This window comes from Salvelinus alpinus, chromosome 6 (assembly GCF_045679555.1).
Source record: "Salvelinus alpinus chromosome 6, SLU_Salpinus.1, whole genome shotgun sequence".
Lineage (NCBI taxonomy): Eukaryota > Metazoa > Chordata > Actinopteri > Salmoniformes > Salmonidae > Salvelinus > Salvelinus alpinus.
The window spans coordinates 17,656,220-17,678,839 of record NC_092091.1 but is presented as its reverse complement, the minus strand read 5'-3'; the positions used below and the strand labels follow the sequence as shown (position 1 = coordinate 17,678,839).

Sequence of the window (22,620 nt, the reverse complement as noted above, 5' to 3'; positions counted from 1 at the left end):
AGTGACCTCAAACTTTTGAACGGTAGTCTATATAGTGTCATTTTGCCACAGTGCTATGGTGTATACTGTACTTAGACATTAGTTAACAGTGCTCCAAATACATCACAGACAACAGTTGTCTTTTGGTCCATGCAACAGTGTGGTATCGCTCCATGTTTTGACACTTTTAATTAAAGAATATTAAAAGACTGTTAGAGACATTGAAACTTTATGCTTTCACGTATTTTCAGACTAAAAATTGGTTCATGATTGTTATCTGAGTATGTCCTTTTTAAAGTGTCAGGGAAGACTTTGGAGCAGTGTGATTCATTAGTATCATTAAATGTTCTCGTACTTTTAAAAAAGAAACATCATCAGTGTTACCAAGCCCAATAGAGGATTGTTGGACAGCATCCTGTCACGTTTTCACCTTGCATTTGGTTTAGGAGTTCAGTAGTTATTGCCAAACGCACTAAAATAATATCCTATCAAAGTACAACTGTTGACTGAAGAGGTAATTCGTAGGGAGTTTTTAGAAAAGTGTGGCGGTTCACCAACGTTTGAGAACAGCTTGGTCTTGTCTAATGTTCTTTTATTATAGAAAAAAAATATATTATCCAAGGACCATCTTTTCTCACTGACCTTCTGTGGATTGTTTTTTCCATCATTCATTCAGCAGCAGAGCTAGCTAGCAACCTCTTCACCCTTTGGGTTTCTTTTGGTTTCTCTTTCCACCCAAGTCAGGTCATCTCTGTATTTCAACACTGGGCCTACCCCAGTAAAACAATGTCATGTATGACTCTCTCTCCCTGTTTGTCCATGTAATGTTCAGCAATGTAATCAAACACCATGTAACCTCCCCTATCCCTGTGTGTCCATGCAGGTCCTGGAGGAGCGGATGAAGTTGGAGTGTAAGTGTCATGGCGTGTCAGGCTCCTGCACCACCAAAACCTGCTGGACGACCCTGCCCAAGTTCCGAGAGATCGGCTATGTCCTGAAAGACAAGTACAACCAGGCGGTTCACGTGGAGGTGGTCCGGGCCAGCCGACTACGCCAGCCCACCTTCCTCAAGGTGAAGAAGACCCAGGGCTACCGCAAGCCCATGGAGACCGACCTCGTCTACATCGAGAGGTCGCCCAACTACTGCGAGGAGGACGCAGCCACGGGGAGCGTTGGCACCCAGGGGAGGCTGTGTAACCGCACCTCGCCCCACACGGACGGCTGTGACCTCATGTGCTGTGGCCGGGGCTACAACACGCACCAGTACACCAAAGTGTGGCAGTGCAACTGTAAGTTCCAGTGGTGCTGCTTCGTCAAGTGCAACACATGCAGCGAGAGGACGGAGGTGTTTACCTGCAAATAAAGGGGCATGACATAACGGACCTACAGTACGGTACTATAATTGGGAGGGGCGTGGCAGGACTAGCTGGATGACAAGGAAGACCCCCAGAGAAAAGATAAAAGGACATGTCTTGGAATAGTGAGAGATTTAAAAATAAAAAGGAATGGAATGTTCAATATCAGCTCTTCATGGCATCGTTTTGCACAGCAGAATCTATATGAGCTTTTTAAAAGAAAAGTGAGGGCTAAATATCAATAGGTAATAATACTAAAATCTTTGACTGACTGAGACAGAATAATGTGTGATCACGTACTGATGTAAAAGTTAGGACTACAGGAAGCAAAAGGTGCCTGGATGGGAACTGTGCATTGCACTCTGGAATTTTTTTATTTTTTTTTCACAGAATGGATTCTTCATGGAACAGAAAGACAGACTCTGGAGATGTGGTAGAAAAGGACAGTAACTGTTAAGGGATGAGACAGTCCTGAGACTCTAAAAGTCTTTTAGTGAGAACTTTGAGTTTTACTTTCTTTTTCCACAGAGGGAGAGCTCAGAGGTGAATATTTGAGCCCCCAAACTGGAGGTGTATCTTTTTGGAGCTGTGTAGACATGAAGAACGCTGTGTAAGTGTGGTGCCTTGGGGCACATTGAAAGTGGAGAAGTCTCTATAGTAAGCCCTCTGCTGCCAACTGGAATACGGTGGAGTATGTTAGTTTTCCAGTCACACTGGAACTGTCTGTTTGAACACTGAAAATAAATTGTTTATTTATGTTATAGTATCTTAAAACAAAGCACTAACGGGTAGAAATGTATTTTTTTGTACTAAGTGTAAAAATTACTTTTTAGAAAACTCTGACTGAAGATAATGCGTGTCTTTTAGAATATGGCCCCATCCCACTATCAATCCCCCTTTTTCTAAAATGGTTTCATTGCTACTGGTGTGTTGACTACATAAAACATCAACAATACAGGGTATTTCACATCACAATCAATCACATTGGTTATATTTTGCTGTAGCATAGCTTTTGTTTGCAGTCATTTATGCAGCAGACGTTAGGCCTACATCCTGTCTGGGTTATTTAGCATAGACAGTCGCAAGAGAACTAATCTCTTAACCGCAAAGATCCTTCCTCAATTATTTAAACATGATGTTTCTGGATGTATTGTAGAGTGGTACACTGATATTAGTTTCTATTCAGAAACGACCCAAATTAAAAAGAAATAATCTCCCATTTGACTGCTTTTTGAAATTTATTGCAAAGAAAAACAAGACTGAGAATCAAAGAAAAACAAGACTGATAGTCAGTGAGTGAAGTCTGCTGGTCGTGAGAGGAAATGTTAGGTTTTAGCCAACAGTTTCGGTAATTCACTGCATCCAAAGCTGTGTTGGCATTCTCATCTGTATTCATTGGTTGTGGTTATACTATACCAAGTGTCAGGCTATGTAGAGTTTCATTGACATAAACCATCAGTATACACCACTGATCAAAAACAGTCATTATTTTCAGCAATTTTTCGTCATGCTTAAAGCTAGAATACTTAGTTGCAACATCCATTTTTGGACTTATAAACTAATGGTATATACCCATTGATTTTTGAAGAATATAACTTGTAAATGCCTCATGAGCTCATCCTATCAGAACCCCAAATATAAGCCTGTTTTACTCCAATGTTTGTAAACAACGTAACCAAACACTGTACAGCCTTAAAACATGACTGAAACTATAATTTTGATATCAGGGATGGTCAGTCATTGCATCCATAGCTCTGTCTATGAATTTGAGAGTGGTTACATTTCTCCAGGCCCATCCCTCAACTTTTTCCCAAAACAGAAGCGGGTGTCCACTTTGGTATAGTTTCAACAGTCGATTCTAGCTTTAACCTTCATATGTTGATAAGAGAATATTTGCTTTCTGCTTATTTGAGATTATGATGACCCAGGGTTTACCTGTCAGATGGGCCAGTTTCTTTCTTGGCTCATTTTCTTGGTTTTCATAAGATAGACAGATCTGTCATCATAGGTTGTGCATATTGAATAATATTCACTCAATTTAGGTGAAGGTGCTGTTTTATGATGGTAATGATGTAAATCTAGTCCTTAATAGTTTTCAACTATGCTATCAATGTAAGTGCTACTCCAATGCAATACTAGTGTAATTAACTGGATAGTCTGCTGACTAAAGCTAACTATTTAATGTCATCTAGAGCTGTAGCTGAGGAACGCTCAACTCTGTTCTCTTATCCGCTTATATCCGTCTCGATATAAGAGAACGGAGTTGAGTGTTCCTCAGCTACTAGAGGTGCAGGTGTATAAAATTAATATGCGTTCTAATTTTGATTAGTACCACCGCAGGCCTGTTGCTATTTCTAGATACAGTATGAACTCAGCAACAAGGGGACAAAAGCGTGAAAATGATCCAAACCATCTCTCAGACAGTTTCTCATAATATTACTAATACACATTTAGCGACACCAAAACAAACAATATGAAAAACTCATCCTGAATCAGTTATTTCAAACCTCTTTGGCAGAAGACCATACAGTTGAAGTCGGAAGTTTACGTACACTTAGGTTGGAGTCAATAAAACTCGTTTTTCAACCACCTCACGCATTTCTTGTTAACAAACTATAGTTTTGGCAAGTCGGTTAGGACATCTACTTTGTGACACATGACACATGACACAAGTAATTTTTCCAACAATTGTTTACAAACAGATTATTTCACTTATAATTCATTGTATCGCAATTCCAGTGGGTTAGAAGTTTACATACACTAAGTTGACTATGTCTTTAAACAGCTTGGAAAATTCCAGAAAATGATGTCATGGCTTTAGAAGCTTCTGATCGGCTAATTTACATAATTTGAGTCAATTGGAGATGTACCTGTGGATGTATTTCAAGTCCTACCTTCAAACTCAGTGCCTCTTTGCTTGACATCATGCTACCAAATACTAACTGAGTGTATGTAAACTTATGACCCACCGAGAATGTGATGAAAGAAACAAAAGCTGAAATAAATCATACTCTACTATTATTCTGACATTTAACATTCTTAAAATAAAGTGGTTATCCTAACTGACCTCAGACAGGACATTTTTACTAGGATTAAATGTCAGGAATTGTGAAAAATTGAGTTAAAATATATTTGGCTAAGGTGTATGTAAACTTCCGACTTCAACTGAATATTGTTTGGGCCAAGTGCGTGTTAATCCACATAATGTTGTAAGTCGGTGCTCATCTCAGTTGCCCATGTCAACTGTTCCACCAAATACCCAAAGCCCTTGTTTGGGCTCTGACTCCCTGAAATGGAACACATGCTTTATATGTCTGGCCATTGTATGTAGAGGTTTGAGCTGCCAACATTTATATAAAACATACCACTTATTCAGAACTTCCAACCACCCTTAATATGGCGATTGGCGATATGAAGGAAGCATAAATCATTAAATATTGTAAATACATTATTTTGTACACAGCACATGCTCATAGTAATCTGTGCTTTGTTTGTCTTCGTTATGGCACGCAGGGAACAAAAGTGAATTATCTCTCGAAGCCCATCTCCGAGTCAGACAGTCACATGCGAGTCTGAGAGAGACTGATGAGGGGAGGATAATAGTAATAATAATAATAGTAATAATAATAATGTCTGGAATGGAGTGATTGGTATCAAACACATGGAAACCATGTGTTTGATACCATTCAATTCTTCCCTTTCCAGCCATTACAATGAGCCTGTCCTCCCAAATTATGCTTCCACCAGCCACATGTGGTCTTGGGGCTTTGTGAAGGCTCATTGGGAGTTCTTATGTTGGGTAATTAGAGTTGTCTGGCTTGGATTGTCAGACCTGCCTCTGAAGATAAACCTTCTCACTCTATCATCTGATTAACTGGTCTAACTCAGTCACCATGCATTGCCCAGGTTCCTGACTGTAGGCCTGCGGTGCGTCAATATATCACCATTTGATATGAGATAACTTATTGACGTCAATAAGTTATCTCTCAAGTGTTACGACCTCCTTTATATGTTGATAGAGTACCAGTACAGTGATTATCTTAGCTCTCTGGACCCTCTCCATACGCTCTGTGTTGGCAGCATTGGCATCCAGTGTCACTGGGGAAGTGGAGCTCCATGCAAATGACCTGTGCTGAATAGGCAGTGCCTCAGTTTGCCTCTTGTTTCTGGACACAAACGAGAGTGTCGTTCTTTTGAGTGTGTTTTCTAGATGGATGGGATGGCTGGATGGAACAAGGATGTGCATGTGCAGCCGGAAACAGCAAGTGAAAAGAATGGTTAGGAGAGAGAGGGGCTGGTGAAAATGGGTTGGGAGAGGGAGAGAACGTGTGGGGATACTGTTAAGGGGGTACAACTGTAGGATTAACCTATCAGTTCTGTGTGGCGGAGAGCAAATGATGTGAATCACAAATGTTTGATTTGTGTTGCTGTCTTTTCCTCAACCGGGATGATGTGTTCTCTAATAGTCAATATTCAATAAGTTAAATAAAGGTTAAATAAATAAAAAATATTCAAATCCAATTAAGATCAGATCAAAAAGTAAGAATAAACCCATAGCCTACTCATCTTTGAACCAATTAATGTGTTGGTTAGTTCCCTTGTTCGTTGTGGATGGTTAAATCAACTTTTCTATGGATTCTCATATGGACTCTGAAAGTCAGTGAACAAGACTTGGGTTTGTTTACATAGCCACAGCTTCAAATTAGCATTGTAGGAGCTAAGAAGTTCATGTCATTTGCTAGATAGGTTTCTCAACTCAGTCGATACGAGGGAACAGTCGGTGGTTGTATTTTATTAACGTTTTATTAAAAAGTATGGGATTCCAGCAAAAAAAGAAATGTGTGCAGCTACAGGGGACAAACATAGGTACACGGTAAGGGTTTAAGAATTTACAGAGACTCAATGCCGTTGGAGGTACACCCACAGTCATCTGCGCTCAACTCCATAGATGTGATGTAGATTGTGGTGTTGAGAAAAATTTGCCTAGTCATTTCCTAGTGAAGGACTAATTTGGGTGAATGTTGCCTTTAAAATTGAAAACTTGGTATTTTAGCATTGACAATATGATTGATATAACAAATTAGTTATACCTGAAAAATAAAGAAAACTAAAATAAACATGAAATTCACTTGGGCCAGCATGTATTTAATAAAATTCAGATATGAAGATATTACCAGATAATTTAGACAACAAAATATTGTTTCATTTCTATTTAAATCCAATATATTTTTTTTAAATCAATGGTGTCAACATTGCTATTTTTTATACATGACTATGAGTCAAAATCAATATTTCCATGGGTATTATTGTTGAGTTTTATGGTATATTTGACATGTGATATATGTATATCTACAGCTTTGAAACAGACAAGTGTCTGTCTATATTTGTAAAGATGATGGGTGAATTGGTATAAAAACAAACAATATTAATGCATAATTACATTACTAGGTAATATTTTGACCGTTGTACAAAAAGAGCTTTCAAAATTACAGCTATTGAAAACAAATCTCGTAAATGATGTTTTTTTTATTATGTGAAAAGTGTAAATGGTTGCTGTGTGTTAAACTTGGACAACATTTCCAATCCAAATCTTAACGTAAAGTGGCGCTACATAACTGTGAAAAGGGCCATGCTACTTTATTAATTTAGTGGGGGCTCCCACTCCTTTATGTGAAAAGCATTACAGCCGAGCACCAGAGCAGAAGTAAGATGTGTTTTGTTAGTTGTCTGAAACCCTGGGGACCGGAACCACATAAGCTCCCCATACTATACCCTGGATTGAGAAAAATAAATCCATTTGTGTCTGACAAACATTTTGTCATTAAAAAATATGAGATAGAAAAACAGACTTTGCTGTGTGTGTGCCTTCTTGTAAACCAGCTATTGTTCAGGTGTCAGAATCATTAGTTCATTGGGTTATATTCTGCAAGCTAATGCTTCTGGTCTAATTCACACTAGTAGAGAGCGACGTGTCTGCTTTTCCAAATCAGGGCCCGGGATGGGAGAGAGTTGCAAAGTAACACAGCCATTGAAAACTAGTGGGGAATGGATGAAGAGTGGTTGTATCTGTAACCAGCCCACATCTATGGTCATGATTAAGAGTTTAGAGTGGGGACAAACAAGAGGGGGAGGTCTGATCCAATGTACATGACTTTGGCAAGAGAACGAGATCCGTTAACTTAAAGATGACTGAGGGTGCATCCAAAATGGCACCCTATTAGGGCTCTGGTAAGAAGTAATGCACTATATAGGGAATAGGGTGCCATTTGAGACACAGTCGGAGTCTAAAGAACATAAGAGAGGCCCAAAAGGCTGCCAAGTCTCATTTGAGACCAGTTGGTTGCCCACAGCACAGAGCAAAGAGAGGATGAAGAGAGGACAGGAAGCTGGATGCCCTCCCTCGTGAGTTCCTGATCAATTCTAGTGAATGTTTTCTCTCCTTTTTTTCTGGAAGTCTTTGCTGCTCAGACCCATTGAAGTGCACACATTGACCATGCAGTGTTGTTCTGCATCAGATGACAAACATCCTCATTCACTGCTTCTGGAAATGGGGCAACGTTAGTTACCGCCTATGGTCTAATGGGCCTGAGTCAACCCAGAGGCACAAGAACCAACTGTCAGCTTCAAGTATCAGACCAGCTCTATGTAGAATAGATATGGGGTGGTCACTAAAGAGGTAACAAAGACGTTAGCTAGTCCTGCCTTGCACAGAACTACCGGAAAACACCAGTGTAGGTGTTAGGGTTTCCTCTGTCTTTTCCCTTAACATTTAAGAATTGACAAAAGCACTATAGATTCCTTCAGCTTGGCTCAGGGGATCTGGGGATCTGGCTCCACCCAGTAATTTATAACTTCTGTGAAACAAACGAGAACCTTAGGATCAGAGACTGGCCATCACAGATAAGACACAGCAGCGGTGGGGGAGAGAGGCGAGGGTGGTGAAAAATAAATCTCCTCAAAACCATGGGGGGGGGGGGTAAATTCAAGGAGTCAGGAGTCGTTGGAGTTGACGTTTGAGATTTTCCAGGGCTCAAGAGAGAAGAAAGGAAGGACTGTTGTCTTCCAGACACTGAACATCAATAGACATTGAATTGACAATGTGCCCAGTGGGATGATGGCTTTTGATGAGCTGAACAGAAAGTCCTGAGGCACTACTGTGCTGCTGAAACAGTCTGTCCTGGTATGGTAGCACTCTGTAACGTGATGTAAGAATTTTTACAGTATAATATGTCATTTGATTGTAATCTTAGACTCAATTCAATCTGTATCGCTGAAGCGTTACAGACTGCGAATTATACATTTTACGGAAATGTACGATTGAGCCGGCATTTACTGCTAACGCGGGAACATTGTCTTTACATTTCAACCACGCTGTAACGCCATACAGATTGAATATGTCGCTTAGTCTGACTTCAGTGTTCCTGAGAGGTAAATCAGCTGATGTCCACGGATCTCTATTAGCTCTAAAATGTATTTCAGATCTAAAATGCATGTTATCCTTTTCTGTGATCTAAGAACAACACACCAAAACTCATGAAGTGTTCTTCCAGTAAATGGAATCAATAGAAAATAGGTGCAAACTATTTTTGCCAAGTCAACAGGACCTATTCCTCTGGTGCATCAAAGGTTACAACACAGTACTGTACCCAGTTGCAAAATCACATGGCCTTTTATCTGCTGTTCGGTTAGAATGGTGTTTCTCATCAGTTATTTTACATTGTTTTGACTGCTTGTCTTATTGAAAGACCGCCATTTTGAGGTTTCGCATCGTCTGTTTGATATTAGTGGCAAGGAACACATGGCTATTCAAAGGCAGAGGCCTGAGTGACATCATAGACCGCATGGCGAAGCCGAGATCGTAACATCAGACCCCAGTCAGAGACTTCTTAAATATATACTGAACAAAAATATAAACGCAACATGTGAAGTGTTGGTCCCATGTTTCAATAGCTGAAATAAAAGATATCAGAAATTTCCCATACTCACAAAAAGCTTATTTCTCTCAAATTGTGTGCACAAATGTATTTACATCCCTGTTAGTGAACATTTCTCCTTTGCCAAGATAATCCATCCACCTGACAGGTGAGGCATATCAAGAAGCTGATTAAACAGCATGATCATTACACATGTGCTGCTTGTGCTGGGGACAATAAAAGGCCACTCTAAAATGTGCAGTTTTGTCACACAACATAATTCCACAGATGTCTCAAGTTTTGAGAGAGCATGCAATTGGGATGCTGACTGCAGGAATGTCCACCAGAGCTGTTACCAAATAATTGAATGTTCATTTCTCTACCATAAGCTGCCTTCAACATCGTTGTAGATAATTTGGCAGTACGTCCAACCGGCCTCAAAACTGCAGACCACGCGAGTGGCGCAGCGGTCTAAGGCCCTGCGTCTCAGTGCTTGAGGTGTCACTACAGACACCCTGGTTCAATTCCAGGCTGTATCACAACTGGCTGTGATTGAGAGTCCCATAGGGTGGCGCACAATTAGCCCGGTGTCATCCGGGTTTGGCCGGTGTAGGCATTCATTGTAAATAAGAATTTGGTCTTAACTGACTTGCCTAGTTAAATAAAGGTTAAATGTAAAAATAAAAAAATAAAAAAATGTGTAACCACGCCAGTCCAGGAGCTCCATATCTGGCCTCTTCACCTGTGGGATTGTCTGAGACCAGCCACATGGACAGCTGATGAAATTGAGGAGTATTTATTTCTGTAATAAAGACCTTTTGTGAGGAAAAACTCATTTTGATTGGCCGGGCCTGGCTCCAAAGTGGGTGGGCCTGGCTCCGAAGTAGGTGGGCTTATGCCCTCCCAGGCACACCCACAGCTGCACCCCTGCCCAGTCAAGTGAAATCCATAGATTAGGGCCTAATCAATGTATTTAAATTGACTGATTTCCTTATATGAACTGTAACTCAGTAAAATCCTTGAAATTGTTGTATGTTGCGTTCAGTATACCTGACTACCCCACTACCCTGCATCGTACTACATTGTTGTATTGGTGTAGTCTTCATCTATAGGATTCAACTTGTAATCCCCCCTTTAGAATGATTCTAATTACCTTCATTTATTCAACAGCACAACTTACTATATGTAGTCTTCTTGGCTTCAAACTTTAACTTTAACACACATTACTTGTTAGAGGCTGGTTCAGGAGGCTACATAACATTTGCATAATTCCAGGAAATGGTCAACCAATATCTATTAGCTGCATATTCATTCTAAATAATCACTTTCTTATTGAGACTAACAAAGACAACGATAGGGGTCATAATCTACAAGCAAATGTTGATGTTTTTGTTTGCGACAAATTTGAGCACACCTCTTAGAATATAAAAAATGTGCTATTCATTGAAATTTCAGCAGTAATATATATTTAGAGATGATTTATTCAAATTCTTCAGGGTAAATGTGTTAGACATTTGATATTTACTAACTATACGTAAGCGAAACTTTAAATCATTTCAGATGAATAGATAATGTGAAGGTGAAAGTTGTATGTGGAGACGAGACATTTGCCTAGGGAGTCATTTTGCCAGCACACCTGTTTATGTTGGACAGGGGCGGTAAGCGGTGCTCGTAAAATACAGGCAAGGTTAATACTTATGTGGTGATTCCTTCAGTCAGGCCCCACAGCTACAGTTAAGACAGCATCAGTACTCTTACATGATGTGATGGGTCCAACCCCAGGCTGAGCAGATGGGTGTGTGTGTGTGTGTGTGTGTGTGTGTGTGTGTGTGTGTGTGTGTGTGTGTGTGTGTGTGTGTGTGTGTGTGTGTGTGTGTGTGTGTGTGTGTGTGTGTGTGTGTGTGTGTGTGTGTGTGTGTGTGTGTGTGTGTGTGTGTGTGTGTGTGTGTGTGTGTGTGTGTGTGTGTGTGTGTGTGTACACGTTTTACGATACTTGTGCGTACCAGAAGTCCTCACAAGAATAGTAAATCAACAAAAACTCAGAGAAGTGAGGACATTTGTAATGGCGATGAGTTTTGTTGTGATGGCGCAGGAGAGGATGGCTGCCATTTTATTGGCTCTTAACCAACTGTGCTATTTTTTTTTCTTTTTCGCATTGTATGTAACTTATTTTGTACGTAATGTTGCTGCTACCATCTCTTATGACCGAAAAGAGCTTCTGGACATCAGAACAGCGATTACTCATCTTGAATTGGACGCAGAATTTTTCTTTAATGAGTCAGACGAGAGAGATTTACTCCAGACACCCGAACAGGCCCTCATACCCGTCATTCGCAGGAGAAAGAGACAGAGATTTTGCGGAAGGAGGTCGGGGTGCCTTGTGAGGATCAGGCGACGAGTGGATAATCTGCCTTTTCCATACTATTGTACAATCGCTGGATAATAAATTGGACGAACTAAAAGCTTGTATATCCTACTAACGACACATTAAAAACGTTAATATCTTATGTTTCACCAGGTCGTGGCTGAACGACGACATGAATAACATACAGCTACCGGGTTATACACTGTATCGGCAGGAAAAACAGCAGCCTTTGGTAAGACAAGGGGTTGCGGTCTATGTACTGTATATTTGTAAACAACAGCTGGTGCACGACATCTAAGGAAGTCTCAAGGTTTTGCTCGCCTGAGATAGAGTATCTCATGACAAGCTGTAGACCACACTATCCACCTAGAGAGTTTTCATCTGTATTTTTTCATAGCTGTCTATTTACCACCACAGACCGATGCTGGCACTAAGACCGCCCTCAATGAGCTGTATACCGCCATAAGCGAACAGTGGCACCAAATGGCCGAGGACTTTAATGCATGGAAACTTAAATCCGTTTTACCTCATTTCTATTAGCATGTTAAATGTGCATCCAGAGGAAAAGAAAACTCTAGACCATCTTTACTCCACACACAGATACGCGCACAAAATTCTCCCTTGCCCTCCATTAGGCAAATCTGACCATAATTCGATCCTCCTGATTCCTGCTTACAAGCAAAAATTAAAGCAGGATGCACCAGTGACTCGGTCAATAAAAAAGTGGTCAGATGAAGCAGATGCTAAGCTACAGGACTGTTTTTGTAGCACAGACTGGAATATGTTCCAGGATTCTTCCGCTGGCATTGAGGAGTACACCACATTAGTCACTGGCTTCATCAATAAGTGCATCGATGACGTCATCCCCACAGTGACTGTACGTACATACCCCAACCAGAAGCCATGGATTCCAGGCAACATCCGCACTGAGCTAAAGGGTAGAGCTGCCGCTTTCAAGGAGCGGGACTCTAACCGGGACGCTTATAAGAAATCCTGCTCTGCCCTCCGACGAAGCATCAAACAGGCAAAGCATCAATACAGGACTAAGATCGAATCGTACTACACCGGCTCCAACGCTTGTCGGATGTGGCAGGGCTTGCAAACTATTACAGTCTACAAAGGGAAGCACAGCCGAGAGCTGCCCAGTGACACAAGCCTACCGGATGAGCTAAATTACTTCAATGCTTGCTTCGAGCAAAGTAACACTGAAACATTCTTGAGCGCACCAGCTATTCCGGACGACTGTGTGATCACGTTCTCCGCAGCCGATGTGAGTAAGACCTTTAAACAGGTCAACATTCAGAAGGCCGCAGGGCCAAACAGATTACTAGGATGTGTACTCCGAGCATGCGCTGACCAACTGTCAATTGTCTTCACTGACATTTTCAACCTCTCCCTGTCTGAGTCTGTCATACCAACATATTTCAAGCAGACCACCATAGTCCCTGTGCCCAAGAACACCAAGGTAACCTGCCTAAATTACTACCGACCCCTCACGTCTGTATGCATAAAGTGCTTTGAAAGGCTGGTCAGGGCTCACATAAACACCATTATCCCAGAAACCCTAGACCCACTCCAATTTGCATACTGTCCTAACAGATCCACAGATGATGTAATCTCTATTGCACTCAACACTGCCCTTTCACACCTGGACAAAAGGAACACCTATGTGAGAATGCTATTCATTGACTACAGCTCAGAGTTCAACACTATAGCGCCATCAAAGCTCATCACTAAGCTACGGACCCTGGGACTAAACACCTCCCTCTGCAACTATATCCTGGACTTCTTGATGGGCCACCTCCAGGTGGTAAGGGTAGATAACAACACATCTGCCACCCTGATCCTCAACACGGGGGCACCTCAGGGGTGCATGCTCAATCCCCTCCTGTACAGCCTGTTTCCTCATAACTGCACGGCCAAGCACGACTCCAACATCATTAAGTTTGCCGATGACACAACAGTGTCATCACCGACAACGAGACAGCCTATAGGGAGGAGGTCAGAGACCGGACCGTGTGGTGCAAGGGCAACAACCTATCCCTCAATGTGATCAAGACAAATGAGATGATTGTGGACTACAGGAAAAGGAGGACCGAGCACGGCCCCATTCTCATCGACAGAGCTGTAGTGGAGCAGGTTGAGAGTTTCAAGTTCCTTGGCGTCCACATCACCAACAAACTAACATGGTCCAAGCACACCAAGACAGTCGTGAAGAGGGCACGACAAAACCTATTGCCCCTCAGGAGACTGAAAATATTTGGCATGGGTCCTCAGATCCTCAAAAGGTTCTATAGCTGCACCATGAAGAGCATCCTGATGGGTTGCATCACTGCCTGGTGAACAAGTTATCACTGGAGATTATGTAATTTCCTGTCACAACTTGTGGACTTGTTTACGTGATGCTGTGTGTTTTGTTGCTAGCGTTACTTTGCTACCTGCAGAAGATTACGGTTATTCTTTTTTAATTACCGTTTTATATTTAAATATTTTCCCTCGCTCAACTTTTTTCATTCAACCTTTTCACCCCGTACGTTCTACAGGACCTTACCAGTCGAAGCTAAGTACTGGCGTGACATTAACATTATGCCTTTTAATTGCAGTCGTTGTACTTATAATATAGAGGAGAACAATCACCTAATGGTGAGGATAGCCGTGCTGCAAGCCCAGCTTCATACGCAATCGTTAGGAAGGATGAAACAGCGTCTGTGCCACAAATAAGTACAGATGGTGGTATAAATCCCCTCGGACGGTCCCCGCAGACGGACAACTTTCTCATGGCTTCTGGAGGGAAATGCTGTAGGAATGCTCAACCGGAGTCGCTCATTCAGCTGACAGAAACTTTCAACCAGTTCTCCCAATTAAGCAACGAGTCGGAGTCAGAGGCCGAGCCTTCTCTGGTCTCTCCTCCACCCGTTAAGGGGTCTGAGACGCTGAAGGCTCCCACCATTAGCTCTGACAAATTGAAAACCCTAGTCATTGGCGACTCCATTATCCGCAGTATTAGACTTAAAAAGAATCATCCAGCGATCATACGCTGTTTACAAGGGGGCAGGGCTCCGACGTTAAGGCTAATCTGAAGATGGTGCTGGCTAAGGCTAAAACTGGCGAGTGTAGAGAGTATAGGGATATTGTTATGCATGTCGGCACCAACGATATTAGGATGAAACCGTCAGGGGTCACCAAGCCCAACATAGCCTCAGCGTGTAAATCAGCTAGACAGATGTGTCGGCATCGAGTAATTGTATCTGGCCCCCTCACAGTTAGGGGGAGTGATGAGCTCTACAGCAGAGTCTCACAACTCAATTGCTGGTTGAAAACTGTTTTCTGCCTCTCTTGAAAAAGCCAAACCTTGACCCAGAAAATGTGAAAATCTATCGACCTATATCAAATCTCCCATTCCTCTCAAACAAAATTGAAAAAGCTGTTGCGCAGCAACTCACTGCCTCCCTGAAGACCAACAATGTATATGAAATGTTTCAGTCTGGTTTTGGACCCCATCATAGCCATGAGACAGCACTTGTGAAGGTGGTAAATTATATTTTAATGGCGTCAGACCAAGGCTCTGCATCTGTCCTCGTGCTCCCAGACCTTAGTGCTGCTTTTGATACCATCGATCACCACATTCTTTTGGAGAGTTAGGAAACCCAAATTGGTCTACACGGACAGGTTCTGGCCTGGTTTAGATCTTATCTGTTGGAAAGATACCAGTTAGTCTCTCTGGATTGTTTGTCGTGTGACAAATCAACTGTAAATTTCGGTGTTCTTCAAGGTTGAGTTTTAGGACCTCTATTGTTTTCACTATATATTTTACCTCTTGGTGATGTCATTCAGAAACATAATGTTAACTTTCACTGCTTTGCAGACAATACACAGCTGTAGATTTCAATGAAACATGGTGAAGCCCCAAAATTGCCATCCCTGGAAGAAAAAATGGCCCTTCCTGGAAGAAAAAAGTGGATGGCGGCAAATTGTTTACTTTTAAACTCGGACAAAACAGAGATGCTAGTTCTAGGTCCCAAGAAACAAAGAGATCTTCTGTTAGATCTGACAATTCATCTTGATTGTTGTACAGTCGTCTCAAATACAACTGTAAAGGACCTTGGTGTTACTCTGGAACCTGATCTCTCTTTTTACGAATATATCAAGACTGTTACAAAGACAGCTTTTTTCCATCTACGTAAAAATCCAAAACTTTCTGTCTAATAATGATGCAGAAAAATGTATCCATGCTTTTGTCACTTCTAGATTAGACTACTGCAATGTTCTACTTTCCGGCTACCCGGATAAAGTACTAAATAAACTTCAGTTAGTGCTAAACACGGCTGCTAGAATCTTGACTAGAACCAAAAAATGTGATCATATTACTCCAGTGCTAGCCTCTCTACACTGGCTTCCCGTTAAGGCTAGGGCTGATTTCATGGTTTTACTGTGAAGGTGAACGGAAAGGCACTGGAGCGACGAACCACCCTTGCTGTCTCTAACTGGCTGGTTCCCCTTTCTCCACTGGGATTCTCTGCCTCTAACCCTATTATGGGGGCTGAGTCACTGGCTTACTGGTGCTCTTCCATGCCGTCCCTAGGAGGGGTGCGTCACTTGAGTGGGTTAAGTCTCTGACGTGATCTTCCTGTCCTGGTTGGCGCCCCCCTCGGATTCGTGCCGTGGGGGAGATCTTCGTGGGCTAAACTCGGCCTTGTCTCAGGGTAGTAAGTTGGTGGTTGAAGATATCCCTCTAGTGGTGTGGGGGCTGTGCTTTGGCAAAGTGGGTGGGGTTATATCCTGCCTGGTTGGCCCTGTCCCGGGGTATTGTCGGAAGGGGCCACAGTGTCTCCCGACGCCACCTGTCTCAGCCTCCAGTAATTATGCTGCAATAGTTTGTGTCGGGGGTCTAGGGTCAGTCTGTTATATCTGGAATACTACTTGCTGTCCCCAGTCCACTTGGTTGTGCTGCTGCTCCAGTTTTAACTGTTTTGCCTACGGCTATGGAACCCTGACCTGTTCACCGGACGTGCTACCTTGTCCCGGACCTGCTGTTTTCGACTCTCTCTCTCTACCGCACCTGCTGTCTCTAACTCTGAATGATCGGCTATGAAAAGCCAACTGACATTTACTCCTGAGGTGCTGACCTGTTGCACCATCTACAACCACTGTGATTATTATTATTTGACCCTGCTGGTCATCTATGAACGTTTGAACATCTTGGCCGTGTTCTGTTATAATCTCCACCCGGCACAGCCAGAAGAGGACTGGCCACCCCTCAGAGCCTGGTTCCTCTCTAGGTTTCTTCCTAGGTTCCTGCCTTTCTAGGGAGTTTTTCCTAGCCACCATGCTACTACATCTGCATTGCTTGCTGTTTGGGGTTTTAGGCTGGGGTTCTGTATAGCACTTTGTGACATCGGCTGATGTAAAAAGGGCTTTATAAATACATTTGATTGATTGATGGTATGGCAACTGCTTGGCCTCCGACCGCAAGGCACTACAGAGGGTAGTGCGTACTGCCCAGTACATCACCGGGGCCAAGCTTCCTGCCATTCAGGACCTCTATACCAGGCGGTGTCAGAGGAAGGCCCTAGAAATTGTCAAAGACTCCAGCCACCCTAGTCATAGACTGTTCTCTCTGCTACCGCATGGCAAGCGGTACCGGAGCTCCAAGTCTAGGTCCAAGAGGCTCCTGAACATCTAATCAAATGGCTACCCCAGACTATTTGCATTCCCCCCCCCATTTTACGCTGCTGCTACTCTCTGTTATTATCTATGCATAGTCACTTTAACAACTCTACCTACATGTACATTTTACCTCAATTACCTCTACTAACCAGTGCCCTCACACATTGACTCTGTACTGGTACCCCCTGTATATAGCCTTGCTATTGTTATTTTACTGCTGCTCTTTAATTATTTGTTACTTTTATTTATTACTTTATTTAGGTAATTTTCTTAAAACTGCATTGTTTGTTAACTCTTAGTGTCTGTACTGTATGTATGAGTGGCTGTACAGGCTCCTGAGTGGTACAGCGGTCTAAGGCACTGCATCTCAGTGCAAGAGGTGTCACTACAGTCCCTGGTTCAATCCAGTTTGTATCACATCTAGCCATGATTGGGCGGTGTGCAATTGACCCAGTGTCATCTGGGTTTGGTAGGCCGTCATTGTAAATAAGAATTTGTGCTTAACCGACTTGCCCAGTTAAATAAAGGTTCAATATATGAGTGTTGCTTTGTATGAATTAGTGTGTGTCTTTTGGAGGCAGACAGACAGATCCCATAGGGAAGTGGGTTTCTACATAGATACATTGGTGGGGAGAGTTCGAAGACAGCCCACATGCGCTTTGTGCAGTGCGTCTCGGTGTCCGGTGGTTGGCTAGGCCACGGCTTTTCCTTGAGGATATTTTCTTCCTAGCGTTTGTTTTTTTCATTAAGTGAGGTTGGGGTTCTAAAAGCAGACTCCACCTAGGGAAAACTCAGAGAGACCCTTCACAGCTTTTCTTAGCACATCCATTGAAAGTTTAAATTTGAAACTGGCCCCTTCCTCTAAACCCCAACCCCACCCTCCTCAAAAGAAACAGAGGACAAAATGCTTTGGAACTTACCAGTGACTGTTTGACCAGTAGCAGGCATGTAAAACACAAGAAAACAAACGCCATTTTGTCAATGGTAATAATCCTCTTGCTCTTGAATGCTAGAATTAAATGGCAATAATAAAGAGAGAATTGAAGAAAGAAAGGAGCATTGTTTTCTTGCATTTACAAACCAGGTCCAAGCCAGAAACATGAAAATGGCCCAGAATGCCATGCTCTGAGTGATCTGTTCTCAATTGATAAAACATCAATGTGCTACACAGCTGAGACCACAGAACTCGATACCCCACAGCCCAATTCCTTGGACATTTGGAAAATATTCTGCATTTTGAATGTTTTGGTTAGCTTTCAGAGCACTCGAGACGTTGTCAACAAGCTAAGAAATTATCTGCCAACTGTGAGAAGAGATCAGACTTTACAATCATTTCAATGAGGTACTTTTCGCAACGGTTCAACTCGCACTCAGATACAGTAAAAAAAATACATTTATTTTAAAAGTATTGTAAACGACAGCGCTACATGCCATTGCCTTGTGCTGTGTCAGACAGTGGCTTGTGTACATAGATCGGTAAACTCCAGTACTGAACATCATCTTCCCCTGTCTGTCTGTCTGTCTGTCTGTCTGTCTGTCTGTCTGTCTGTCTGTCTGTCTGTCTGTCTGTCTGTCTGTCTGTCTGTCTGTCTGTCTGTCTGTCTGTCTGTCTGTCTGTCTGTCTGTCTGTCTGTCTGTCTGTCTGTCTGTCTGTCTGTCTGTCTGTCTGTCTGTCTGTCTGTCTGTCTGTCTGTGTACAGAGGTGGGTAAAATCCAGTACTGAGCATCATCTTTCCCTGTCTTTGTCTGTCTAGCTTACACCAGTTGGATGAGATGGAAAAGGAAGCTTGCTAGCTAGCTAGGGACAGGGAGTGTGACGTGTACTAGTACTAGTGTGTGCGTCTTGCTACTAAGGAAGAGAGAGCAGTCACATATAGCTCTCAAACTCTCAAGGAAGATGTCTTTGCCCTCATCCATCAGATGCAAGCCATCCCTACGGTACAAATGCATGCCATAAGTTGCACAGGTTGTAAACGTTTCTCCTTTTCAGGCGCCACTTTCTGTCATGTGAGAAGCTAAGAAATTTGACAAGTTGGCCCACGTGGAACTGAAAAAACGACACGCTCATCCATATGCGCACAGTACATCGCACACTATCAGTAGCACCTATGTATGTTGTGTGGGAAATTAAATAAAAAATAATAACTACATTATTTCTGTTGCCATTTGTCATTATTGTGTACTTTTATTACTGTGTTATGCTGTATTATAATGTTGTATAATAATGTTGCCTAATCACCGTCCGGTGTAAAAACCATGTAAATTAAAAACATAAAACAATGTTTTAAGTGAGAAGTAAGCACTGGTCTGAAGCTGAAAAAGAAAGTAAACCTTGCTCTACCAAGGTTTTCCAGCACACAGCTTTGTACTACTACAGTAGCTATGTTGGTCTACTGTACTTCCAACATTGTGTAGGGAGGTTGCTTGGGTTTCAAACTTTCTCAACCATCCTAAATGATACTCTTCAGAGGGATAATGGACTTTAAAGTGTCCTGCTAGTGAAATAATACATATTTTTGCCCTCGGAACAGTCTCAATTTGACTCTGAAAAGTTTCGAAAGCAGTCCACAGGGATGCTGGCCCATGTTGACTCCAATACTTCTCATAGTTGTGTCAAGTTGGCTGGATGTCCTTTGGGTGGTAGAGCATTCATGATATACATGGAAAACTGTTGAGTGTGAAAAACCCAGAAGAGTTGCGGTTGACACAAACCGGTGCGCCTGGCACCTACTACCTTAACTCGTTCAAAGGCACTTAAATATTTTGTCTTGCCCATTCAACATCCGAATGGCACACATACACAATCCATGTATCAATTGTAAGACAGCGCCAGAGAAGATGGCTGACGTTTCAAGTGCTTCTAATTGATTGTGTTTTTATGTTTTTTTGAGTTGTTTGTAACTTTTTTTTAAACTTATGTTGTACATAATGTTGCTGCTACCGTCTCTTATAAGAAAACCCGCTATGCCCTCTGACGAACCATCAAAGAGGCAAGTGTCAATACAGGATTAACATCGAATCGTACTACACCGGCACCGACGCTCGTCGGATGTAGAAGGGCTTGCAAACCATTACAGACTACAAATGGAAGCACAGCCGGGGGCTGCCCAGTGACACAAGTCTACCAGACGAGCTAAACTACTTCTATGATCGCTTTGAGGCAAATAACACTGAAACATGCGTGAGAGCATCAGCTGTTCTGGAAGACTGTGTCATCACGCTTTCTGCAGCCAATGTGAGTAAGACCTTTAAACAGGTCAACATTCACAAGGCCCAGGGCCAGACGGATTACCAGGACGTGTACTGCGAGCATGCGCTGACCAACTGTCAATTGTCTTCACTGACATTTTCAACCTCTCCCTGTCTGAGTCTGTAATACCAACATGTTTTAAGCAGAACACCATAGTCCCTGTGCCCAAGAACACTAAGGTAACCTGCCTATATGACTACGTCTGTAGCCATGAAGTGCTTTGAAAGGCTGGTCATGGCTCACATCAACATCATTATCCCAGAAACCCTAGACCTTACTCCAATTTGCATACCGCCCTAACAGATCCACAAAATGTAATCTCTATTGTACTCCTCACTGCCCTTTCCCACCTGGACAAAAGGAACACCTATGTGAGAATGCTATTCACTGACTACAGCTCAGCGTTCAACACCATAGTGCCCTCAAAGCTCATCAATAAGCTAAGGACCCTGGGAATAAACACATCCCTCTGCAACTGTATCCTGGACTTCTTGATGGGCCGTCCCCAGGTGGAAAGGGTAGGGAACAGCACATCCACCACACTGATCCTCAACACAGTGGCGTCTCAGGGGTGCGTGCTCAGTCCCCTCCTGTACTCCCTGTACTCTTGACTGCATGGCCAGGCACGACACCAACACCATCATTAAGTTTGCCGATGACACAACAGTGGTGCGCCTGATCAGAGACAATGACGAGACAGCCTATAGGGAGGAGGTCAGAGACCTGGCTATGTGGTGCCAGGACAACAACCTCTCCCTCAATGTGATCAAGACAAAGGAGATGATTGTGAACTACAGGAAAAGGAGGACCGAGCACGCCCCAATCTCATCTATGGGGCTGTAGAGGAGCAGGTTGAGAGCTTCAAGTTCCTTAGTTTCCACATCACCAACAAACTAACATGGTTCAAGCACACCAAGACAGTCGTGAAGAGGGCACAACAATGCCTATTCCCCCTCATGTGCCTGAAAAGATTTGGCATGGGTCCTCAGATCCTCAACAACCCCATAATGCCAAAGCAAAAACAGGTTTGTGGAAATTTTTGCAAACTGAAATACCACATTTACATAAGTATTCTTTGCTATGACACTACAAGCTTGGCACACCTGTATTTGATGAACTTCTCCCATTCTTCTCTGCAGATCCTCTCAAGCTCTGTCAGGTTGGATGGGGAGCGTTGCTGCACAGCTATTTTCAGGTCTCTCCAGAGATGTTTGACCGGGTTCATGTCCGGGCTCTGGCTGGGCCACTCAAGGACATTCAAAGACTTGTCCCAAAGCCACTCCTGCATTGTCTTGGCTGTGTGCTTAGGGTCGTTGTCCTGTTGGAAGGTGAAACATCGACCCCAGTCTGACGTCCTGAGCACTCTGGAACAGGTTTTCATCAAGGATCTTTGTCATTTGCTCTGTTCATCATTCCCTCAATCCTGACTAGTCTCCCAGTCCCTGCCGCTGAAAAACATCCCCACAGCATGATGTTACCACCACCCTTTACCGTAGGGATGGTGCAAGGTTTCCTCCAGACGTGACTCTTGGCATTCATTCCAAAGAGTTCAATCTTGGTTTCATCAGACCAGAGAATCTTGTTTCTCATGGTCTGAGAGTCCTTTAGGTGCCTTTTGGCAAACTCCAAGTGGGCTATCATGTGCATTTAACTGGGGAGTGGCTTCCGTCTGGCCACTCTACCATAAAAGCCTGATTGGTAGAGTGCTGCGGAGATGGTTGTCCTTCTGGAAGGTTCTCCCATCTCCACAGAGGAACTATGGAGTTCTGCCAGAGAGTGACCATCGGGTTCTTGGTCACCTCCCTGACCAAGGCCCTTCTCTCCCGATTGCTCAGTTTGGCCGGGCAGCCATCTCTTGGAATAGTCTTGGTGGTTACAAACTTTTTCCTTAAAAATAAAAGAGGCCATTGTGTTCTTGGGGACCTTCAATGCTGCGTAAACATTTTGGTACCCTTCCCCAGATCTGTGACTCGACACAATACTGTCTCGGAGCTCTACGGACATGGCTTGGTTTTTTGCTCTGACAAGCACTGTCAACTGTGAGACCTTATATAGATAGGTGTGTGCGTTTCCAAATCATGTCCAATCAAT

General features: G+C 42.9%; 1 protein-coding gene across 2 annotated transcripts in view; it reads left to right on the top strand.

Moving 5' to 3' along the window:
• The window catches only part of LOC139578272 (protein Wnt-7b), a 62,615-nt gene extending 55,433 nt beyond the window's left edge, over positions 1 to 7,182 (top strand). For both annotated transcript variants that reach the window (XM_071405670.1, XM_071405669.1), the window contains exon 4: positions 863 to 7,182. In XM_071405670.1, the coding sequence (XP_071261771.1) occupies positions 863 to 1,342 (480 nt within the window). In that variant the 3' untranslated portion in view covers positions 1,343 to 7,182. The remainder of the gene's footprint in view (positions 1 to 862) is intronic.
• The last annotated feature ends 15,438 nt before the right edge of the window (positions 7,183 to 22,620 follow it).